This window comes from Quercus lobata, chromosome 3 (genome assembly GCF_001633185.2).
Source record: "Quercus lobata isolate SW786 chromosome 3, ValleyOak3.0 Primary Assembly, whole genome shotgun sequence".
Lineage (NCBI taxonomy): Eukaryota > Viridiplantae > Streptophyta > Magnoliopsida > Fagales > Fagaceae > Quercus > Quercus lobata.
Window position 1 is genome coordinate 22,484,084 of NC_044906.1, and position 23,776 is coordinate 22,507,859.

Sequence of the window (23,776 nt, forward strand, 5' to 3'; positions counted from 1 at the left end):
AAACAATATTTCAACTGTAGTATATATGATAACGTGTAACTCAGTATATACAACAATAATTAGTGTTTGCTAAATGAAGGGATTTTAAATTGATTTTTAATCTTATCAATTTAATGACGATGACAATTGGTAATAGTGGTTGTGTCAGTAGCTGTAAGCCAACGGAAGGCAACAATAACCATGATGGTGGCAGTGGGCTGGTGGCAATAGAGGTCATATCAACAGATTGTGGTGCTGACAACAGTTGTGGCAGCATTGGTAGAGATTTAACATTGGTGGTGAAGGCAATGGCAGGAGCAGATGGTGGGGGCCATGGGCCGGCAGAGACAAAAGAAAGGTTTGATAAAAACATTAATTAACGGGGGGTTTAACTCAAATGAGGTGTAGTTCTAATTTCTATCCAGATGACAACGTTTATTTTCCTGATTTCTTCTACACCATAAACATGGAGTCAATGAGATAATCATCATTCTGCACTTTTTTCCCCTATACATAAAAAATAATTAAAGAAAAAGTTCAAGAGAAGCATGTTTTCTTCTACTATGGACTCTCTCTCCTTAACTGGGTGGAAGAAAGAGTAGCCAATTGTGTACAATGTCCAACAAATAAATTAAATTTAAGGGATAAAAAAAATAGCAAAAAATAAATTGAGCAGATCTCATTTTCTCATTAACATGTACAAAAAATACAGGAGTTGCGGCATCTCACATAAATTCCACATCTTCTTCCTGTTGTTCCAGCACAATGGTTGCAAGGGCAAGTCTATATGATGAAGATCTTAGATTCCTAACCAGGACATAGATCTCCTTCCTCCGCTTTTTAAGCATATTATTCCACTGCTCCTCTCTAAGACGAGCAAGTAAGACTGCCTCACATAAAGCCTCTGCTACTGGCTTCTTGCTACACACATCATATCCAATATTGAGATTATGAACAAAAGTAAAACGAAACAATGGAAGACCATAGATGTACATAGTTGCTATGTAATCAAAGACGTGTATACTAACCTCCCTCGAACAAATCCAGTTGTAACAAAGCCAATTGGCCACCGATGACATTCCCTTGCAATAGCATCTTCTGGTTTGTGGAGTTCCCACTTAGCAGGAGATTGTTCTTTGAAATACGATCTCACAGCAGATTGAGGCATTTGAAGTCCACCCTCGTCAGTTCCTGACCTGCAACAATAACAAAAATCAAAATCAAAATATTAATCAAGGGTATTCAAACCATATTAGGCACAAAGTAAAGAAGAACTTGACATTAACAAAGTTTGCATTTGAGAGAATAGAATTTTCATAAGAACAAGATAATCCAACATATCTTATGATTTTTCATGTCAGATTTCACCTTTCTAATGCACCAAAGCATACACATTTCATTAAATATTCACACAAAAAGTTGTTTGAGAACCCTTGCAATTCATCTATCATTTTCCCAAATTAGAAGTTTTGTAATTGCCAATTCAAGAAAAAAAAAAAAAAGGAACAAAAAAGTATAAAGAAAAGCTTAAAAATTCTAAATGAATGGAACCCTTGGCAAGTAAGGGAAGAACTCATTAACCTAAAATAAAAGTTTCAAGATTTAACTACCTTGAAATCAACAATGATATATCAGTATGTTGAGGAGCACATACAACTGCCCCCTCTTCGAAAACGCCTTCCTTGTAAGCATGGAGAAGAATTCTAAGAAAACATAGTTTCCGACCATAACTAAAGTGGGCAATACCATTCATACTGGGGCCAAACTTGCTTTCATCTTTCAATAACTTGAATATACTCGTCTTCTTGTCAGGCAGTTGAGAAAATAGAAGCAAATGATCACCTTGGATTTCTCTCAAGAAATCAGTCAGCACAAAGTGTGTCCTTGCTACAACTCCGTCAAATGTATTACCATGATGAACAAATGATGATGTACTACAATTTCCAGAATCAGAGCTGGACAACGAATTCCCATTAAACATTTTTTCCTCATTGTTAATTTGACTATTTCCTACTCTAGTGGGTCCTTCGTTGAAAGCATGGCAGATGGTGTCCCATGGGGGTGGAATGGGAACTCTCCATGGTCTGACATCAGGAGGGGAACGTTCTACTTTTTTATTAGAGACAGCAGCTTCATTTGCCATAAAGAATGAGTAAGCATTGCAATCAGGAAATTCTGAAGGAAAAAAGGGCATCCCCATCTGCAAGAGATAAAATTTCATTCAATGCTTGAAAAACCATTAATGAATACAATAGTTGTAACTTTGTAAGGTGCTGAAAGGCTTACTTCACTTGCAACCCAATGCTTCTCTCTCAAACCTATTGCATGAGCTCCCTTAGAGATAAGAGGAGCCCAAAAGACCCTGACCCAACTTAAGGGAAGTATAATGGACCATCTGAAAGGAAATAAAACAAATACTTATAAGATACTAAACATTACAAAAAAAATCTGACAGTTAGATTCTCCATGCATCTCAAAACAATATATTTTGCCATCTAGTCAGCATCCACAAAACAAATGTTACTAATAAATTTACAATCTGCTTTCTCCTGAAAACTATTTAACAGATTTATCAGCTATCTTATGGACCATCATAATTTTAAATTTTGCAATAAAAATTCAAGAAATCAAGATGCTTCTCTTCATTTTAAATGTTAATTAGATATCAAAATGGAAGTTACCTAAAAAAAAATATATCAAATGGAAACAACCATGAAAGACAAATTGCTTTTCTTTATCTGAAACATTAGTGTCATAAATCTAATTGAATTCTTAACATAAATCTAATTGAATTCTCAAAAATAAATTTCCACTGATGGAAGGCCATGCACGTACAGAAGAAAAGGCTAATCACAGATTCTTAGGATCTAAAATTTGCACTATTTGTCGTACTAACTCTTGTCCACAGCCAAAGCCATTTATTAAATCAGAATTTTCATAACTGACAATTTTACTCTTCTGAGGCATAAACACAATGGTGCCTAATCAATGGACAATAACAGTAAGTCACCATGGATAATTATGCATGTGTTAAATGTAAATTAAGAATCAGGTTCCCAATTGTAAGAATTAGCTTTATTCGAGTAAGACAAAATTGGAGATTTTACTAGGATAAAAGGAGTTACCCTATATGCAATCCCTTTGGATCATTATTTTTTAAAAGCAGAATAGGGCAAGATCTTGAGCACTGCACCTTGGTTGAAGTGTTCAGCATTCCTGAATTTGAAGCATCAAGGCAGAACTTATCCATACGCAGAACATTTTTTTCCATACACAATACATGCTCTTCCATAGGGGGACTTACTCCACTGCTACTATCCCATAAATCCTTGTTATCATAAATAATGCTATTTCCTCCAGGTTTTGTCCCAGATAACAACTCCTCGTTCTTGTCTAGTATTTCTGCTAATGCAACATCCTCTTTAGCTTCAGCTTCTGATACGCTGAGCATACCAGTAGAAAGTGACTCTGGAACATCTGTGAACCTTTTCTCAGGCATTATGCGAGGATCCTTGACTCTAAGAGACACGATTGCATGAGAAGAAAAATTCTCCTCATTTTCAAGTACAGAAGACTTCTTCAATTGGAAGTCATGGTCAGAGTCTACAGCTGAATGCTTCCTCAATTGCCAAGGGTTCTCTGAAGAACTGTAAAGCCAGTAAACACCAATTAGCCATCTTGCACTTCTTCACTTATTTCTAGTATTAAATAACTCACCAAGTAACAGGATGTAATATCTTCTGAAGATGTTGAAATGCCTTTAATCCTAATACTTCTAATTTTGCAAGTTGACCTTCAAGCGAAACACAATTGATCAAAATGCCCCTCTCATCCATCTGAAGATAGAACACATGAAGGGGGAAAATAAACGTTACAAGAGTATGTGATGAGTGATCTAAGCACCAGCTGTTTCTCTATTCTACTATCTAATACTCTAGGCAATTGAAACCTATTACCAAAAGACATAAAAACAACTTAGTATCACATTGGACACATGACATATATCTAATGCAACTACAAAGAAAACTATAACATCAACAACAATGTCTTTTTCTTAAATTATAATGGAAGGATCCCTTGAGATTATCATTCACTTATAGAGTAGGTTCCAGAAAATTTTAATGCAGCTTTAGAGTAACAAGACTTCCCACATATGAGACCTCATTTGAGGTTGGAAGTTTAAGCCTACTAAGCTTCAAAAGATAAAGAGAAATATGATTCTGTTAGAGAACCAAATTTAGAATGCGTACCTCCTTCTGGCAGGCAAATTTTAGAGCATCAAATCCCTCACTAAAAGCAGAAACATGTATCCACACCCACATCTGGCGAGAGGAAGAACTGGACACGATGTTCTCTGGCTTGTCACAGCCATCACCATCATGGTCCATAACATCACTATCTCTATTCTGCTGGCAAACAGGTCGCCACATATAGGTCACTGGAGCAATTGGCTGAGAAAGCGGTGCTCCAACATGATGAAGCTGCAAATAACAAGGAATTCATATATCTAAATCCTTATGTAATCTCTGTTCATAAGTGATCACTTAATGAGATAACCTACCATAGCGCTTCCATACATGGCACCCGAAATAACAGAGCGAGAAGAAGTTTCAGAAAGATCTGAAGGGGAAGGCACCATCAGAGTTTTTAGAACCGATATTAAAGAATCCTGGAAGCATACAACACAAGATCAGATTACATTGATCATAATAGAATTAAAAAAAAATTGCTTGACTTTTTTATTCGGCCAGTGGCACTGGAAATAATTATTTCAACTATTCATTAAAGATCTGCTTCCTCTATCCTATTATTTAACAAATGTGAGTGAAATGGGTTTAGAATCAAAAAGTTTGTAACAAGAAGAGAGAATGCCTACCTCCGGACCCTCTAATTGGACAGAAACATGATAACTCGCATCATGTACGAGAACTTCTTGTTTGAACCACTTCAGGAGTGCCCTTGAACCCCTTCCCCTACACAAAACATTTAAAAACCATTGTCAACAATTAAATAGTATAAGGCACATACAACATTCTCCATATATAGCTTAAGACTAAAAATCTTCAAAACACACATTTGTACTCAGTCCATTATCCAATTCACACCTTTCCAGGCAATCCGATCAACCATAAAATATAGGGCCAGTCAACATCAGTTTACCCCTGATATTTCGAATGTCACACTTACCTTGCACTAAATTGACTCATTAATTTTTCCATTCTTTATTGACAGAAATAGACATGTTAAATTTAGTATTGATTTCAATTTTCAAAATTTCTTCAACCATTTATTTTATTTTATTTTATTTTATTTTAGTAAGTTCAAATTTATTGATCATAGGACTTTGAAAAATCTCTCAGGGTCCATTTGTTTCAGTTTCTAGCTCATTCTATCTATTTACTTACACACAAATTTTTAAAACCTCACATTTTTTTTGGTATACCGCTACACTCTTTACACAACATAAAGAAAACAAAGCTCATTCAAACACAATCTTAACAAGTCATAATTTTTTTTAAGCAATAAAACAGAGATCATAATAGTAACACTTTATTTTTGTATTGTACCTTCCTTGCAAACCAAGAGGAAGATAAAACCCCCAAAGCTTAGTCATAGCGAAGCGCTTCGCATACCAAACATGTGTTCTAAGCCTCTTAGTCCCATCTCCAGAACTCGAAAACCCTTTTTCCTGATTCATCCGAAGCTCAATTCTCCTCCGAATGCGCCGAGGAACAACCTTAACCTCCTTCTCCTCTTTATCTTTCTCCAAACAAGCACCGGTCTCATTCCTGCGTCTCCTCTTCTTGTTCTTCTTGGCAGCTTGATTGTCGTACGAGGTTGTTCTTCGTCTCTTGTTCCTGCGAGACCGGAAATCGTTGTTCAGCCGAGTTGATACTAAGGAGTGAAGTGATTCGAGCTCTGGGCCTCGAGATTCTCGAAACTTCTGGAGATTGATTTTGCGTGGAGGCAAAACAACAACATTCGTTTTTGTTGTTGAAGACATCGTAGCGTAGGTAAGTGAAAAGGTAAATACTATGATATAAATAGTTGCATTGTTTTTCAGTTTCAGATAGAGAACCAAAAAAAAAAAAAAAAAAAAAAGAGAATTGAGAGAGTATTTGGTAGGGTTTGCAATCAGAGACCAGAATGAGAAAGAGAGAGAGGATGTGTCTTCTTTGCTTTTCGAACAAAGATTTAAGGTTTACTAAAACCCCTGTGAACTCTCTCAATTGCGATGTCGTTTTTATACCTTAAGAAAAACGGCTTGTCGTTTGGACATGACATAAATGGACAATGTCGGTGAGTTGAATTCGTTAGGGGTCATAATAATGAAAGACTTTGAATTGGGCTTGAAAATGAAACCGAGAGATCTAGCCCAAGAGGGATGTCTAATTCGTACGGGTCATTTACCCAAGATAAATGTGTGTGTCATCAAAGCCTGGTTTGATTTGCAAGTCTTTTAGATGGACTTGACTGCGGGCCGTTTAGTCTAGCTTAGGGTTTTTGTTGATCTTGAAATCTGGCCTGAGAGTGGGTCTTTTGACTCGACTTAACATGTTAGTCATTTTGTAGAATTATTGGGTTCTAAGCCCCAATAAGTAAATAGAATTTAGGCATACATTGAGGGTGGTGGTCTAATGGTCAGTACGCTAACTCTCAATCCACTTGGGAGTAGAAGACCCAAGTTTGAATCCTGCAATAAGAAGAATTTGGAAAAAATTCATGCCCTCGGCTTAATGCTAATTGGCTAGGATAATAATTAAATGATCATTGATTCTTCTGCTTGCAAACTCAAACCCAACGAGTAGAATGCTACTATGCATGGGCGGAGCCATGTTGAAGGGTGGGGGGGCCATGGCCCCCCCAAAATTGTGAATTTTTTTAAATATATATATATATATATAATTATTTTAATGCTTTCAAAATTTAGTCTACAAAAATAAGAGCTGGCCCCCCCCTAAGTATTTGTATTAGTCCAATGATGCTTTAAAAAAAATTGATCTAATAGTTATAGAGACAACTTTATTTTTCACAATTCTATATTTTATTGTAAAATTTGCTTTTATATTTGTTAAATATTTGAAAAAGTTGGCACCAAACATGTTTGAATTTATCTTTTTCAACTTGTTATGTGGCGATTAACAAGTTATTGACTCATTAAAAAATTATTGTTACTAAAACTACACATGAAATGTCTCTTTAGTTGCCACATAATGGGTCAAAGCAAAATAGTTTCAAATATGTTTTGAGCCTAATTTGTTCCTCCAAATTTTGGATCATTCTTGTTTTTGAAAATTACATTAGTTCACTTGAATAATTTTACTTACATTAGTATAAAATTTGATAATTTTTATAGAAAATGAAACTTTTTAAGAATTTTACTATGAAAATTGTGAAAATGTATTTTATTAATTTTATGAAAGATAGCCATCAAACATAATTTTGATTGAAAATATTAAGCTCTTTTTTTGTTGGGTGTGTATATATATATAACTTATCAAATAAAAAAGTGTGTGTATATAATAAAAAAAGCATGTGTATTTATGTGTGTGTATGAGGTTGTCTTGATAAATATATTAGTGTTACAACTTGGCCCCCCCAAACAAAAATCCCTGGCTCCGCCCTTGCTACTATGGTAACATCTAAATAGGAAAACCACTCAAGTCGCCCCCTCTTATCATTTTATTTATTAATTAAAAAAGAAAAAAGAGTTTAGGCATTAAGCTTAACACATCATTCAATATTTTCTATTTGGGCATTTGAATGTATTTATATATATATATATATATATATATATATAGTCGGCAATTCGTGCAATGCACAAAAAAAATTTGACATAATATGATTTTTTTTTTTTTTAATTTATTCTTCAATATATGAAGTTGTAAAATTGTTTTGCATCTTAATTAGAACCTTGTGCAGCTTGTCGCACACTAAGGTCTTCTTCCACTAGTTCTAACGCCATATAATGCATGCGGAATAAGTCATGCAACATCTCATGATTATGAAATAGTATATCATATTCATTTGAGGTTTTTTGGACATGACTATTTAGAGTTTCAATGGAAGTCATTGTAGATGTTGATTTACCATGAAAAAACTCAAGGTTGATAACACTTAACAATCCTAAATGAAAATAGGTGATCCATACAACATTAACAATTTTGTATACACGGACATGGAATCCTTCCTTGTGTGTTGTTTGAGACACAAATTTCACGAATTGTTTAACTCCATTAACATATTCCATATATATTATAGGGTCCCTAGGCCCAGAAGTGCATTATCTATTCATATGTTGGACCTATGACCCAAGTCGAGAACAAAGATCCACCCAAGGATGAGATGTCTTCGTTAGCGGAAATTACATTGATGAATAAATGGTGGGGTTTAGTCCTAAAGGCCACAGAAAGTTTGCCGAGGATGAAAACTTCATCGGTCGAGCTTGGCCAAGGTCCTGGGAAATGGATTGACAGCAAAGATGGCAATTCCTGAAATTCGTTTGGGGTGGACAAAGACGGTAGAGATATGAGATAAGGATGAACCCCAAAATATCTGGAGAGAAAGCTGCTGCCTCCGCATTAAATGCACTGCAGCTAATCCCTTGGCCGCATTGATGTGGAAGTGATGCCTGAACAGTGTATTTCAGCCTTACAGCTACTGCTTGAAGACTTATGAGAAAGACTGATGGGACAAGTATCAACCTTAACCATCTAGCATACAGGTGGACGGTTGAGGTGAAGGGAGAAGAGAGTATAAAAGAAGAGGAGAAAGAACAATAGAGGGGTCGGAAATTAGAAAGAAAAAATACTGTAGCAATCTGCAATTAAACTTGTAACACTTTCTAAGAACATTATATTAGAACTATTGTCCTTGGACCAAGCCGAGGATGTTCCTTCTTCATTTCATAAGAGTTCATTTTTATTTTTTTGTCATGAAGCCTATCCATGTCGTTGTCTGATTAACTAAAGTCAAGTGTTTCGACTCATTTCTCTACAAATTCATTGTTTTGGGTCTCTTGGGCCAAAATTTGTCCACATTCTGGGCTAACTTTTTCAAATCGGGTCCTTACATATATCGTTTCTTATTCATCGAACTCTTATCCATTGTTATAGAATAGAATGCTTTACAATATATACCTGCAACGTGATTTCTTGAATGCACACACCAAAAGTTAGTCTTTATTTCAATTAGTTTGTTTCATGCCATTTTAGTTGAATAACAACATCATGTGTTGTCTTAAGTCTAACAAAAGAGTCCCCTCTTCACGCGGAGTCTTGAGTCTTTCTTGACTCATGATTGAGTGGTGAAGCTTTTAGTCACACCGAATCATGATAGAGCTGTGGAAGCACTACGAAAATTGGTAAAGCTGAACCTTCCTTAATTTGGTCAGCGTGGTGCAAATTCAAACTTATTCCTTCTCCCACATTTCGCATTTCAGCTAGCTTTCTTGTGATCTATCTTTCAGCGTTTTCTTTCTCCCACCAAGAAGAAATGGCTGAAGCAATCCCGTTTGGTCTTGCACGAAAGATCATTGAAAAATTGAGCTCCACAACTTTCGAAGTGATCGGATCTATCTGGGGTGTCAAAGATGAGCTCGAAAAATTGAAGAACACTGTTTCCACTATTCAAGCTGTACTTCAAGACGTAGAGGATGATGTATGGAACAGCAATGAGGAATTGTGGTGTAACTTAAAAAGACTTTTGATGGGTGGCGCAAAGGGAAGTAAAGTGGTGATAACTACACGGACCAAATTGGTTGCAGAAATTACCAGCACAGTCTCACCCTATTTTCTAGAAGGCCTGTCAATTAACCAATCTTGGTCTTTATTTAAGCAAATGGCATTTCAAAAAGGGCAAGATACCATTGATCCTAACATTGAAGCGATTGGAATGGAAATTGTACAAAAATGTCAAGGAGTGCCTCTTGCTATAAAGGTGATAGGAAGAGTATTATACTTCAAAAAAACAAAGGATGAATGGTCTTATATCAAGGATAATGAAATTACAAATGTAACTCAAGGAGAAAATGGTAATGGAATTTTACCAATTCTGAAATTGAGTTATGATCATCTCCCATCACATTTAAAGTGTTGCTTTGCTTATTATTCATTATTTCCTAAAGATTATGAGATTTCAAAGTTAACATTAATATAACTATGGATAGCACAAGGATTTATCCAATCATCAGATGAAAAGGTACAATTAGAGGAAGTTGCTAAAGAGTATTGCATGGATCGACTTTGGCGATCCCTCTTCCAAGAAGTAAGAGAAGATCGCATGGGGAATATAACTCTTAAAATGCATGGTTTAATCCATGATCTTACACAATCAGTCTCAAGGATCGATTGCACACTCGTTAATTCCAATGCAACAAATATTAATGAAGAAGTTCGTCATTTGTCATTTCCATTTTACAATGCTTCATTCTTTGAGAAGAATTTAAGCCCATTAGTTAAAGCAAAGAAGATACGTACACTTATTTTGACGTCCAATCACCAGTTCTATAATAAGAAAGGAGAAGAAGAATCTACACTCAAAAAACTTATTACTAGCTTTAAATGCTTGCGTGTGTTAGACCTACACGGCTTAAGAATTACGACAACACCGAATTGTATAGACAAGTTGACACATCTAAAGTACCTTGATCTTTCCAAGAACGACATTGAAGTTCTCCCTAATTCTATTATTAGGCTGTTGAATTTGCAAACATTAAAGCTCTCTGGATGTCGGAAGCTTAAAGAATTGCCAAGAGACGTTCAAAAGTTGGTCAACCTCAAGCATCTTAATATATATTGTTGTGATAGTTTGACTCATATGCCATGTGGATTAGGGCAACTGACTTCTCTTCAGATGTTACCGCTCTTTGTTGTGAGCAAGGACCCTGCAGCTTTCTCCTCCAAGCATTCTGGAGGACTAGTCGAATTGAAAAAGCTAAACAATGTGAGAGGAGAACTATGTGTTAAAAATTTGGAAGGGGTGAATGCAGTAGAAGCCAAAGCTGCAAATTTGAAAGACAAGCAGAATCTTAGAAATTTGAAGTTAAGTTGGAATTGGGAGGGTAATGATGGCGTAGACGTTTGCAATGAGGAAAACTTGTTAGAAGGTCTCCAGCCACACCATGCTTTAAAATTATTGCATGTGGAAGGGTATATGGGTGTGAGATTTTCGAGTTGGCTTCCTTCCCTAACAAGTCTTGTTAATTTAAAATTTTGGAAATCTAAGGTCCAACATCTATCACCATTGTATCAACTCCCCTCTCTTCGATATCTTGATCTTCGAAGTATGATGGATCTAGAATACATATCTGACAGGGAAATCACTAATGAGGTTTCTGATTTATTGGCGTCATCATCAACAACATTTTTCCCATCCTTAGAGTCACTACAACTTTTAGATTGCCCTAATCTAAAAGGATGGTGGAGGACGGATATTGTCAAGGTCAATTTTGATAATGATCACAACAAAGTGGCAATAACAACATCAACATCAAGTCATCAAAATCTGCCATCCTTTCCTTGTCTTTCTTATTTCCATATCTCGAATTGCAGTAACTTGACTTGCATGCCGCTATTTCCTTCTCTTGAAGATAAGCTAGTACTGAGTAATGCAAGCTTGAAGCCATTGCAACAAACAATGACAACGACAATGAATATGACAGGAGCCTCTTTGCTTCCTTCCTCCCCTCCTCTCTCCAAATTAAAGTATTTTTCTTTGGTTCGGATGCAGGACATGGAGTCTCTGCCAGAGGAGTGGCTGCAAAACTTGACTTCTCTTGAATATCTAAAGATTTGGGCATGTCCTAGACTAAAATCTCTGTCCCGATTTACACATCTCACTTCCCTTAAGAGGCTAGAGATTTGGGAATGCGAGGAGGTTGATCTGTTTGGTAATGAGAGTGGTAATGGCACACAATGTGTTACCACTTTGCAAGTGATTAAGATTTCAAATGTTCCCCACTTGATTACATTACCAGAGTGGATTGGCAATTTCACATCACTTCAAAGGCTTAAAATTAACGAATGCCCCAATTTGACATCACTTCATGAAAGGATCAATAAACTCACATCTCTTCAAAATATTGAAATTTTTAGATGTCCCAATTTGAAATCACTTCCCAAGGGGATAAGCGACCTCACATCACTTCAAAGGCTTGAAATTAACGAATGTCCTAATTTGACGTCACTTCCCGAAGGAATGCACCGCCTCACCTCTTTACAAAGCCTAAGAATCAATAATTGTCCCCACTTGAAGGAAAGATGCCAGGAGAGAATTGGTGAGGATTGGCCTAAGATTGCTCACATCCCATTTTTTCGATATTATGGTTAAGGATTAAATTCTTGTTCAGCAACCAACGTGCTTCCACATCTTTGGGTAAGTACTTCAACATCCACTTTCTAGGCACTCAGAGATAAATTTTTTCCCCTTTTAATATCTTTAGAGTCAATTTTAGCTATTTTGGGAGGAGTAAATTTGTTAAGTTTTTTCATTGTGATAGCCTCTTGCAGAGACATCAATGGTAGCTAGTTAGCTTTTTTGCAAGAACAATTCAAACTTTGCCGAACTTTAAGATGGTCAGATATTTCTCAAATTTTATCTTTACATATGCTAATACTCTTGAGCCGATATTAATAGTGGTGGATCTAGCAGGTTGTGAAAAGGAACTCCATCAATTCAATGAAGGATTCACGGGCCCTATGCCAACATGGTAATGCTAACAAAATTCATATTTCCTGTTTGTTAGAAATGATTACCTTATTTTAAATAACTGACTTCCTAAAATACTATGATGAAAAGAGTGGCAACTGATTGTCTACCTGTCACCTGTGAATGTTGTGTATTAGTTCTATTCAATACCAAATATTGGATTTTGAAAAATTTAATGCGGCTCACATGTCTGCACCAGCTGGAAGGAATGGAGAGCTGGGAACAACATGCAAGGCATGCTCATTTGCTGTTTGAGAAGGTTTGGACCAAACCGATTATGATAGAGGAACTTGCCTTATATAGTTATATGTTCATTACTTTCAAATGGTAAATTTTGATGCAGTTGCTTAGGCTGTTAGAGGCACGCATCCAAAATTAACTGATTATTTGCTAGAGATTTACTTTACATCTTATAAAGTATGGTAGAATTAGCACAAGGTTACATCATCTGCAGTGTTATGTTCTGCAATCCTAACTGTTACTTTATGTTATGTTTGATCCTTTATTACTACAAATTCTGGAAAGAAAAGGTTCAAACCTCTAATATCATCACCTCATTCTTTGCCTATATATTCTGATTGCATTTATTTGAAGCTGTGAGGTGTATTTATAAGATTGCAGGAAATTATTTATCAGATTATAAGATTAGTATGACAATTACAGGATTCGAGCATATTTTAAAAAACATTCTCATCACATTCACTTATCACTGCAATTTATGTTCTAAAAGTCTCTCTCAATATATTTTAGAGTCATGGAATTTCATATTTAATGCCAGTTTATCAAGGTTAATCTGGCCAGCCAATTTTTCTTATAAGCTTGAAGCTTCTAAGGTTATTCAAAATAGGAAAGTAGATATTACTTAATTAGCACACCTAACCAACTTATTGTAAGATTGGACATGACCACCTAAAATATGTATGTCTTCCCAACCTATTAATTTTCTTAGCAACACAAACCCCCTACCATTCCTTTTTTTTTTATAATAAAAAAATAAAACACAAAATTCATAATTAAAAAATAAAAAATAAAAAAATCTCGAGAACTTATAGCAGGATAGAGTAAAAATGGATAGAAACCATTTGGAATTTGTAACTAAAGTATATTATTAAACCTAGAGCCATGCATAGAAATAATTTTATATAATATCCTTGATGTGAACATTGGAGATATTGGGATTTGTGAATATGTGAAATTTTGCAGTTGTGAAAGGCTACTGTAGCTCAGTTAGCTGATCGGTGAGAACAATTCACAGTATTAAGACCAAGCATTACTGGATTCATCTCTATTCAGAATTTTAAGTCTTATCCTCTCTTATTTTATTACTCTTGATCAATTATAAATATTGGTGGATCTAATCTAGCAGGGTGTGATAAAGAACCCCACCAATTCAATGAAGGATTCATGGCCTTATGGGCCCTCCTAGATTATGCCAACATGGTAATGCTGTCAAAAATCATGCTTCCATTTAATGTAATTGTCTGCCTCATTTAAAATTTAACTTTCTAAAAATATTAAGGATAAGAGTGGCAGCTGATTATCTACTTGTGTAGGTTGCATATTATTTCTATCCAATATAGAAAATTGGATTATGAAGAATTTTGAGGCTGCCATAAGTGTGCATCAGCTGGAAGGAATGGAGAGCAAAAAATAAAATGCAAGGTGTGCCAATGACCTATATACATGAGAAGGATGGAAACCAACTGATATGATAGGAGCTTGCTCGCCACTTTCAAATGGCAAATTTCAATTCAATTGCTTAGAAATGCATCCACTATTAACTGATAATGGTTTTATGATTAATTCTTCCTCTTGGCATCTCACGATTACTTGGTTGCTATATTGGTATTTAGAAATTCTTGTGCTCAGATTTTGGGTTAATTTCTAATTGAGGTACCTTTTAAGTTTTTCCTGGCTTCAAGGGATACAAACAAAAATGAAGAATCTTTCAAGATGTTGATGCGTTCTACAATTTTAGATAATGTTGTTGGCAAAGAATTTGAAAAGTTTAACCTGAAGAAGAAGATGATGGGAATTATTTATGAGATTGCAGGAAATTTCATATCAGATGATGGGAACCTTATGAGGATTATAAGATTCTCATCACATTCATTTAAAGTTGCATTTTCCATTCTAAATATCTCTTGTAATATATTTTAGGTATGGGAATTTGATTGGTTGGTCTAACCAACATATTGGCAGATTGGACAGGACCAGCTAAAATATACTTCTGTCTTCCCTACCTATTAATTTTCTGAGCAACAGAGTCCCCTCCCATTCCATTAAAAAAATTCTCTTGAGAACTTCTAGCTGAATAGAGTAAACTCGAGTAGAAATCATCCGAAATTTCTTACTAATTTTTATATACTAAGCTCTGGAGGCATGAATAGAGTTATTACTGTTTATATAACATCCTTGATGTGGATATTGGATATATGGGAGGAGTAAATATGTGACTTTTGCATTGTTAACTGGCTCTTGCAAAGGCATTAACTGTAGCTCAGTTAGCTTATTGGTGGGAACAATTCACACTATTAAGGCCTAGCATAAGAGGGTCACTTTATGCAAAACTTAAATGGTAAGATGTTTTTCTAAACTTATTGTCTATTATTTTAATACTCTTGAGCTTATAAATTTTGGTGGATCTAGTAGGGTGTGATAAAGAACTCCACTGATTCAATGAAGGACTCACGGGACCTAGATTATGCCAACATGGTACGTTACCACTGATTCAAAAGTCAAATCTCTGTCTGATTGCCTTAATTAAAAAAAAAAAGTTACTTCAACTGATTGTCTACTTGTGTGTATGTTGCATATTAGTTTTATCCAATGCAGGAATTGGATTTCGAAGAATTTTCCAACCAATTATGATAGGAGGAACTTGCTCGTCACTTTCGAAGGGCAAATTTCGATTCAATTGCTTAGGAATGCATCCGTATAAATTACCGTCCCTTTGACTTGCATGCCTCAAATTTGTCCTCTTTTTTGTGGTCAAAATGCGCATATACGCTGTGGTCACCATCATAGGCAATTTTCCTTCAAAGCCATAAACTCCGTTTAGAAAAAATTTTGGTGCACATGGATGTTTCCTCTAAGTTAGAGGTTGGAGAAGCAAGCCTCAAGGGATTTGTATATTTCATATAAGTTTAAGAGTAGGGCAGCAATTAAGAATGTTGATGGTGTAACGGCACTGCCACATACCATCCTTCTGCACCAAATTTAGAATATCTTGAACCAATTATGCGATGGTTTTGCTTTTTGGTAACTTCTATTTGGTTGTTACCTTTATTTTTTGAGGTTAAATTGCATATTTGGTCTTCAATCTCTTTGACCTTTGTTTAAAATCGTTCTTTATATTAAAGGGTGCACTTTAGTCCCTAATCCCTATACTTTCCTATTGTTTCAAAAAGGTCATTTTAGTCCCTACCTTCATAGTGTTTCAAAAGGTCTTTCTCATCATCTAATGAATGAAAATTGCCAATCTAACAAACAAAATTCATGCCTATTCATCAAAGTATGCTTTCTAAATTTCTTGTGTTACATGATTTACATCAAGATTTTCCATCCGTCAAATAACAATAAAGACATTTTTGTAATAATTTTAAAAATAAGGACAATTAACATATTTAACCCATGTTTCTCCAACTAATCCTTGAATTTGAATCAAAATTATTGGATTTTGTTAGGCTTTAAACTTTAAAGCTCTTTCTATAAATTTTTTTTTTTTTCTTTTCAACTTGTTTAAATTTGTTCACGGAGTTTCTATATGCATAGAGTACAGAAACAATCCCAAATTCCCAGTTCAAACTAGGCAGGAATTTTTTTTTTTTTTTTTTTTCCAGCAATTGAAAACATCACAACCACACAAAGGTTTCACTTTTTTTTTTCTTTTCTACTTGATTATCTCGTTCAAATCTAAAAGAGTGCAGAATGAAGTTAAATAAATATCCAGCCTTCCATCTGTTAAATTGTATCAAGTAAAGAAACACAATGCCAAGAGCACAGTAGCTTGATGCCATTGCCTAGTCTCCTTTATAAGGAGAAACAAGACTTTGGTTCAAATCCCCCTTCCTATTTATTGTACAAGTTGTAACAATCCAATTATTCAGAATAAGTACAAAAAATCACTGGTTAGTTATATTCTATATACCATTGCAGAGAGTTTATTGTCGTTTCCATCATTCCATAAAAATATACAGTTGAACATATATTTACAAAGTTTTCACTATTCACGTTACCATCAATGCACATAAATTCCCAGTTAAAAGACCTAAGCTTTCTTCATTTTCTCGTGATTTACAACATTTTCACCATTCAGTGCTCTACCCTAAACACACACATATATATATATATATATATATGAAAAATTATTAAAAGCAATGATCACCAATTCTCTAGGTTTCTTCGTTCCTTTATACATGAAGTACTCTTTTTTAATAAGTTTTTTCTTACATATTAAAAAAAAAAAAAACAGTAGTGACCACCCAAAATAGAAAAACTATATGTCCACCTTGATTTATGAACTCTCGTCCAGCTTCAGAAAATTGTACTATTCAAGTTGAGTCATCTCTCCACCATGTAATGGGTCAAACTTGCATCGGTAGAAACTGCATTCACAAACCAATTAAGAATTTCACTAAAAGTTGAATTTAGAAAATAAAAACCATCAGAATTGGATTACTGGCAAACATATGATCAAGTAAATGAAATATGACCATATAATGAATCAGCACAGAATTCACCCACTTGATAAAAAAATAAAGGAATAATTTCTCTTTATGAAAGCACAAATAAAAAGAAAAATTGTTTCATGATCCGATCCATGGCTGGATTTCCATATCAAAGTAACCAGATCACTACCATGGTAACAAACTATATCATGATCCCACTTATTGCAATCAAAAACTTTGTAACAAGAATTACTAAGCTGACTAGATCATAGAAATGAAATCCAATGCATGAAGAATAGAGAATTTATTAAAGAAGATATATCTCCTCTCCTCCCTAAACACATAGGAAAGACCCAGAATCTAGAAGATCTACAACTAGAGTAAACAAAGGTGAAGGTACTATCCTCCCTGTTATACTAAAACTTAGGTACAATATATTAGGTTCTCCAATTAAATTCAAACACATAGCTACATTGAATTTAATTGTCCTTTGAAAAGTTAACATTATTTATGCTTCATTGGCAATCATGTGTTTGAATATAACTTTAAAGATACCATTTAAGCCACTCCTGTTCCTTGAAGCAAAATAGAGGATAAAATGTGAAGGGGTCCAGCAGATAGCAAAAGATGCTGGATTATAGCCCTCGCAAAAGGCTAATCTTTATGAACTAAATCTAGTATTTAGAACACAACTTGTAATAAATCATGTCACTATATATTAACAACACAATACTTTACATTTTAAAATGATTATAAGAAGAGTATTCTAGTAAGAACTAGAGAAGAAATGAAGACAGCTAGGAGGGGCTATAAACCTTCAAGTTGATGGCAGTTTTAAAATTGAATAAACTCTAGAAAGAACTAGCACCACCTTTTCACATGGATGATAAAGCAGGGAAAGATTACAGGACATGTACTGAAGGCTAAATGAACCTTCACTGTCCAACTCATATATTGAAGGTTGGGTGATAATCCAGAGAGGGAGAGAGGTGATATGAATTATATTACAGTATGTCTAGTTCGAATTGGGTCATTTACCCAAGATGAATCGTGTTAGTCTAATTGAGTTGTGGGTCATCAAGCCTAGTTTGATTTTTCAAGTCCTTTGGAATTTAGATGGACTTGGTTGCGGGCCGTTTAGTCTAGCTTAGGAAATTTTTTGATCTTGAAGTCCGGCCTGGGAGTGGGTCTTTTGACCTGACTTAACATGTTGGTCATTTTGCAGGGCTTTTAGGTTCGTTAAATTATTGGGTTATAAGCCCAAATCAATAAATAGAATTTAGGCATACTCTTATTATAAAGGGAAAAAAAATTAGGCATACATCGAGGATGCTGGCCTAGTGGTTATTAGGTTTACTCCCAACTGGTTTGTGGTTATTATACTCTCATTATAATGGGAAGCGTAGGAGGATACTATGGCAATGCTCAAGCAAAGAAGCCACTCACATCGCCTTTTCTACGCTTTTTCATTAATTAAAAAATAAAAAATAAAGCTTAGGCATAAAGCCTAACACATGTCATTTGGTATTTGCCTATTTGGGCATTAAATATGTTTGGCTCATCCCTTTCAGTTTTTCATTACTTTAAGAGCTATAAACAGAATCAAAGTGCCTTTTATGATTTCGGTATGTGTAGCAATTGCCGATATTGCTGTTGACAAAGAATTTGAAAGTTTACCAAGAAGAAAAGGAATTACAAGCTGATGTTGTAAATAAAATACCTTTTCTTTTTTAGAAAAGTAAATACAATACCTATAATACACTAACTGTGATAATTGTGTTACACACCCACTAATGGCAAGATAGTGAAGTTACGTTATCGCTCTGATTTTATTTTGTTTTTAATTAATACAATGCATTGCAATGGTTTACCGCTAATTATGCATAATCCTAAACCCACCATGGAAGTTCATTTAAATTTCTAAAAAACAACTTCCTTCCAATTTTATCAATCAGACGATGGTCCAAGTGATTAAATGATCAGTTTCATGGATAAGTAAAAACACAATAGTGATAGAGTAATCACGTAACAACTCATGCACGCTAACATCGTGAATTATTTATGAAGTGAAAACTTATGATGATAAAAACACTCCATGTTCGCACCAAATTCACTATAAAATAGTTGCCATACAACCAAAAAAAAAAGTTACAAAACCTCCACTATAAGTAATGTTCTTATATCCAAGCTCTATGTTTTCGTTAGTAACAATCGCCACCAGACGCTTCTATTCTTAGCAATTCGACAAGTCGATTACTGATTGCAAATCCAATCTCTTGAACACTCAAAGGCTAAGATTTGTGACTGCCTCTATGGTTTCCAACAACAATCCTCTACACTTAGGGTTGATCAAGAGTGTTTGGATTAAATTTCCCATCAGTATGGTAAAAACAACTAATCCTTTTTCTTTTGATTCTAGGGTTTAATTTTCATTCATATTGGTCGGCTGCATAAGTAATTGGGAAAAACTAATTCTTAATTTCTTAGACAAACTCCCTGGAACAAGTTTTGTGCGAATTTCATGTGAGACATTCTTTGTAATTGAATTTTTGAATACTGACAATTTCGGCCAACATCTCACTTGACATGCTGAATTTCGCTTGTTCGAAATTCTTGTTGTAGCACTTTGAATTCTTTCATCTAAATTTAATAGCCAATGACTCCATGCATTTACAATTGAAATGAAAATTTAAATTCAAATAAATATGTAATTAATAAACTGAAACCTTTGATCCAGAATTTAGTCAACACTAAATATCCTAACAAACCACAAAAATAATATTTTTATTTTTCAATTAAAAAAAATATTGTTGAAATACACATTTCCCTCCCCACTATTATTGTAGTCTTAACCTTAAGGTGAGCATTTGGTTTACAGGATGTCCTTGTATCACGAGTCTTTTGGTTAAATATTGTTAAAATTAGAGTTTTTAAGCTTTATGTATAGAGGAGAGATGCAAAATTCAGTATTCATGCGGCCGAAATACAAGAAAAAAAGAGAGAAACTGACAAGTCTTTAATTTTGGTATTGATATTGCCGAAATTCAAGAAAAAGGAGGAGACAGAAACTAACAAATTCTCATCAATTTCATTAATTATATTACCGAAATTCTTTTCCCGTTGCCACAAATTTTGTTCCGTTTGTACTGTTTCTTCATTTGTATAATGGCCGGAAAGCGATTCACCATAAGAACAAACCGGTAAACTGCTGCACGACATATTCATTATAAATGTAAACTAAATCCATTTATTCTAAAACTAGTAGGTATTTCAATTTTTCAAAAAAAAAAAAAAAAAAACATACATTTTTTTCTATACTTTTCAAAAATTGATAGTTATGACAACAAGGATGGTGGATTTGAACATTGAACATCATTAGAAACATAAAAAAAATGTCAATTAGCATAACTCAATAAAATTAAAAAAAATACTTATTTTTTAAATTTTATTATAATTAATATATTTATAATTTTTTATTGTAAAATAAAGCACTATTTTCAAAATTTTAAACTATATTAACAATTTAAATCTACTTATAATGAGTTGTAGGGACACGATTATTAACGACCCAAGAGTGACATTGGGCTCGTATGTAAAGGGCCCGAACAATATAATTTGTAGAGTGTGGACTTGAAAGGCTGGACCTTGGTCACCGGACAACGGTCTGGTCATGATTTTTATGGAAGCTCATATGAAGGTAGGCTTGGCTTGAATAGCTAAGCCTTACATCGATGCAGCTTGGAGGGTTTAAGTCCTCGGATTGCGTCCGAGGAGCATCATATCCTTCCCATTCTCCCTTTTTTGTAGGATTTTATCCTTCTTTTTCTCAGGGGCCCTCTCCCCCTTGGCTTTATTTCCCTTTTATACTAGTGTTTACTTCCCATTCAATGTCCACGTGTAAGTTTTGCTTTTTCTTTGGGGTATAGACTCGTCCTATCAATCCATACCTCAGAGTGGTTGGGGGTGGTTGGGAAAAGTTAAATAGCATGGTCTGGAGTATGGGCCTGTCAGATGCAGGGCTCCATATTACGGTGTTGGCAGCTTTCTCCCTTGGACTGCCCCTGTACTGAGTTTGTCCTTTTCTTCAGGTGTTTTGTGAGGTGTTGAGCGTGAGATCGTCCTCGGCCACATCCTTGGGCCTTTTTGGGGCTTTCATCATGCGTCCTCAGCAATAGGGCTCTTCGGCCTGGGTTTTGGGCCCTGAATGTAAAGTGGACTGGGACCTCAAATTTCTCGGCCCCACAATAGCCCCTCAAAATCCTATTACCCGACCTTGTGGTTGGGGATGAGGGTTTTGGTGATGTTAGGCCCAAACTATGACTTGTCCAGCTCTACACTTCATTAATGTTGGGGTTTCTCCATTTGCATGGGGGGCGCACCAAATTGTGAGACATCCCTCTAGATTTTCTCACGCGGCGTCCTTGACGTTTCAGTGTTCGAGGCGCGCCATTAATATGTCTCCTTCACGAGGTTATTCAAACCTTACGGTTGCAGATGATGTTGGAAATTGTACCAAGACCGTCTTGTCTGTAGCATTTCTTGGAAACCTGCATGGATTAAATGCCGCCAGTTTGCCCTCTATATAAGTAGGATAGGGGGTTACTCCCCTTACATATAAACCCTTTGGCCCCTTCAAATTCGTAGTCCTTCAGCCATACTCACAGTCTCCATCTCCAATGCAATCCACCCTTAGAGCAATATGTTGGAGGCACGGGTGGGGGTGAAGGATCTACACCCGCTTCAGAGACACCGGATCCTTCCGAGACTCAAGGTGGTGCGGTCTGGACAGGGGAGACACAGACTCAAGATAAGCCTCTGTTTTGTCAAGGTGGGGATGATATCTCTACCTCTTTCAGTCAAAATCCGAAGCAGGGACTGGTTGCACCAGATTCTTGATGCAACAGCAGTAAGGTTTTCCGTCATCAGCGTCATCTACTCCATCGCGAGCGTGGCTAACATGGAGGCTCATCAACTTCCTACTCCCTGCACCTTTTCTTCAAAGGTGCTAGCCCCATGTTAGGTTCTTTTGCTGCCTGAGTTATGGGCATGTAAAAGTATTGAGGAATGGTTTCCGTAGACAACGTTTTGGAACTGCTGCATCTATCTTCTCTGCGCCTCTTCTTCTGCTTTTTCTTCATTCCCTTGTATCTTTTCTTTTTGCTTACGTAGTTAGTTTTTAGTATAAGCTTATTCAAGCTCTTTCATTGTACGTTGTACTATTTCTTTGTCTTAATAAAAGATGAATTTATTTCCATCTAAATACTTTTCTTTTCTGCAGCAATTACTTTGTGAATGGATGTATTTCATGTGTATATATTTTTTTTTCTTTAACGATACTTAGGACAGAAAACCTTGTAACAAAAAGCTATTATTTTGGACTAATTGAGACTATCAAGCATAATAATACCAACCTACGGTAGATTAAGCTTACAAGACTAACCGAGATAACAGCTGAGTGCTATGTAATGTGCATGAGGCAATCATCCGAGAATGAGTAACTCAAAATAAACCAACCGAGAGGGTTGCCGAGTAGCGATGGACTTTGGCTGTGTTCTTGATAACACCTGGCCTTAATCGTTTTATGGCCTCTGATCCGAGGACTGAGGTATGGTTATACCGGGCCCGAACACATTCACATTAGTTCCCTTGGAATTGAGGATCCGAGGATAGACCGGGACTTCCATTCAGTCTAGGGCTTAACCCAATTATTAATGGGTAACCTCTCCATGGGACAGAGTTCGGGGACCATACAATGTCCGGGTTGTGTCCAAAAGTTATAATAACAACTAATTAATAACAATAACAGTTGGTTTCCCCATAAGCTTGAGTCCGAGGACCATACAAGGCCTTGGTTCTGTCCAAAACTTGTAGTTTTTCTTAAAGTAGTTGGTTTCCCCATAGGCTTGAGTTCGAGGACCATACAAGGCCTTGGTTCTGTCCAAAACTTGTATTCTTTCTTATTTTCGAAGATTAGCCCCTCGACCAAGATGGGGGGTGGGCGTTAGCTTGATGTTGGAAGTCCCTAGAGCTGCCCGTGCCGTTGACACTGCGAGGCGTAGCCCCTAGTGGAAATTTGTGTCGGAACAACAACAGTATGTTGCTGGAAATGAAGGAGCTTTCACAGACCCTTACTTGACAGAGACTTGACTCCACTGCCACCGGTGCCAACGCGCAAGCCTTCCCACAGACGGCGCCAATTGTAGGGACACGATTATTAACGACCCAAGAGTGACATTGGGCTCGTATGTAAAGGGCCCGAACAATATAATTTGTAGAGTGTGGACTTGAAAGGCTGGACCTTGGTCACCGGACAGCGGTCTGGTCATGATTTTTATGGAAGCTCATATGAAGGTAGGCTTGGCTTGAATAGCTAAGGCTTACATCGATGCAGCTTGGAGGGTTTAAGTCCTCGAACTGCG

General features: G+C 35.8%; 3 protein-coding genes and 1 long non-coding RNA gene across 4 annotated transcripts; 3 read left to right on the forward strand and 1 right to left on the reverse strand.

The window, feature by feature from the left end:
- Window positions 1-454: 454 nt before the first annotated feature.
- LOC115982349 lies at window positions 455-6,081 on the reverse strand. Its single transcript, XM_031104924.1, has 10 exons — window positions 5,547-6,081; window positions 4,856-4,952; window positions 4,541-4,648; window positions 4,230-4,460; window positions 3,697-3,815; window positions 3,105-3,626; window positions 2,266-2,374; window positions 1,590-2,179; window positions 1,008-1,175; window positions 455-900 (listed from the first exon to the last, which is right to left on the reverse strand). The coding sequence occupies exons 1-10, from the start codon at window positions 5,981-5,983 to the stop codon at window positions 705-707; spliced, it is 2,577 nt and encodes an 858-aa protein (XP_030960784.1). The 5' UTR covers window positions 5,984-6,081; the 3' UTR covers window positions 455-704.
- Window positions 6,082-9,474: 3,393 nt separating this feature from the next.
- On the forward strand, window positions 9,475-10,137 carry LOC115980569 (putative disease resistance protein RGA4). Its single transcript, XM_031102804.1, has one exon. It carries the CDS (start codon window positions 9,475-9,477, stop codon window positions 10,135-10,137), a length of 663 nt encoding a protein of 220 aa, XP_030958664.1.
- LOC115982591 (putative disease resistance protein RGA4) lies at window positions 9,639-14,344 on the forward strand. Its single transcript, XM_031105234.1, has 5 exons — window positions 9,639-12,354; window positions 12,479-12,688; window positions 12,887-12,946; window positions 14,054-14,127; window positions 14,241-14,344. Exon 1 carries the CDS (start codon window positions 10,213-10,215, stop codon window positions 12,307-12,309), a length of 2,097 nt encoding a protein of 698 aa, XP_030961094.1. The 5' UTR covers window positions 9,639-10,212; the 3' UTR covers window positions 12,310-12,354; window positions 12,479-12,688; window positions 12,887-12,946; window positions 14,054-14,127; window positions 14,241-14,344.
- Window positions 14,345-15,032: 688 nt separating this feature from the next.
- LOC115982592 lies at window positions 15,033-15,544 on the forward strand. The gene is made up of 3 exons (XR_004089669.1): window positions 15,033-15,265; window positions 15,340-15,402; window positions 15,508-15,544. It is a non-coding gene; the product is annotated as an uncharacterized LOC115982592 (long non-coding RNA).
- Window positions 15,545-23,776: the final 8,232 nt, after the last annotated feature.

Coding starts and splice junctions, on each gene's coding strand:
- LOC115982349 (XM_031104924.1), bottom strand. CDS start 5,983: ATGTCTTCAACAACAAAAACGAATGTTGTTGTTTTGCCTCCACGCAAA. Junction 2,375..3,104: donor CCAAAGGGATTGCATATAGG/GTAACTCCTTTT, acceptor ATTTCCTTTCAG/ATGGTCCATTATACTTCCCT. Junction 1,176..1,589: donor ATATCATTGTTGATTTCAAG/GTAGTTAAATCT, acceptor TTATTGTTGCAG/GTCAGGAACTGACGAGGGTG.
- LOC115980569 (XM_031102804.1), top strand. CDS start 9,475: ATGGCTGAAGCAATCCCGTTTGGTCTTGCACGAAAGATCATTGAAAAA.
- LOC115982591 (XM_031105234.1), top strand. CDS start 10,213: ATGGATCGACTTTGGCGATCCCTCTTCCAAGAAGTAAGAGAAGATCGC.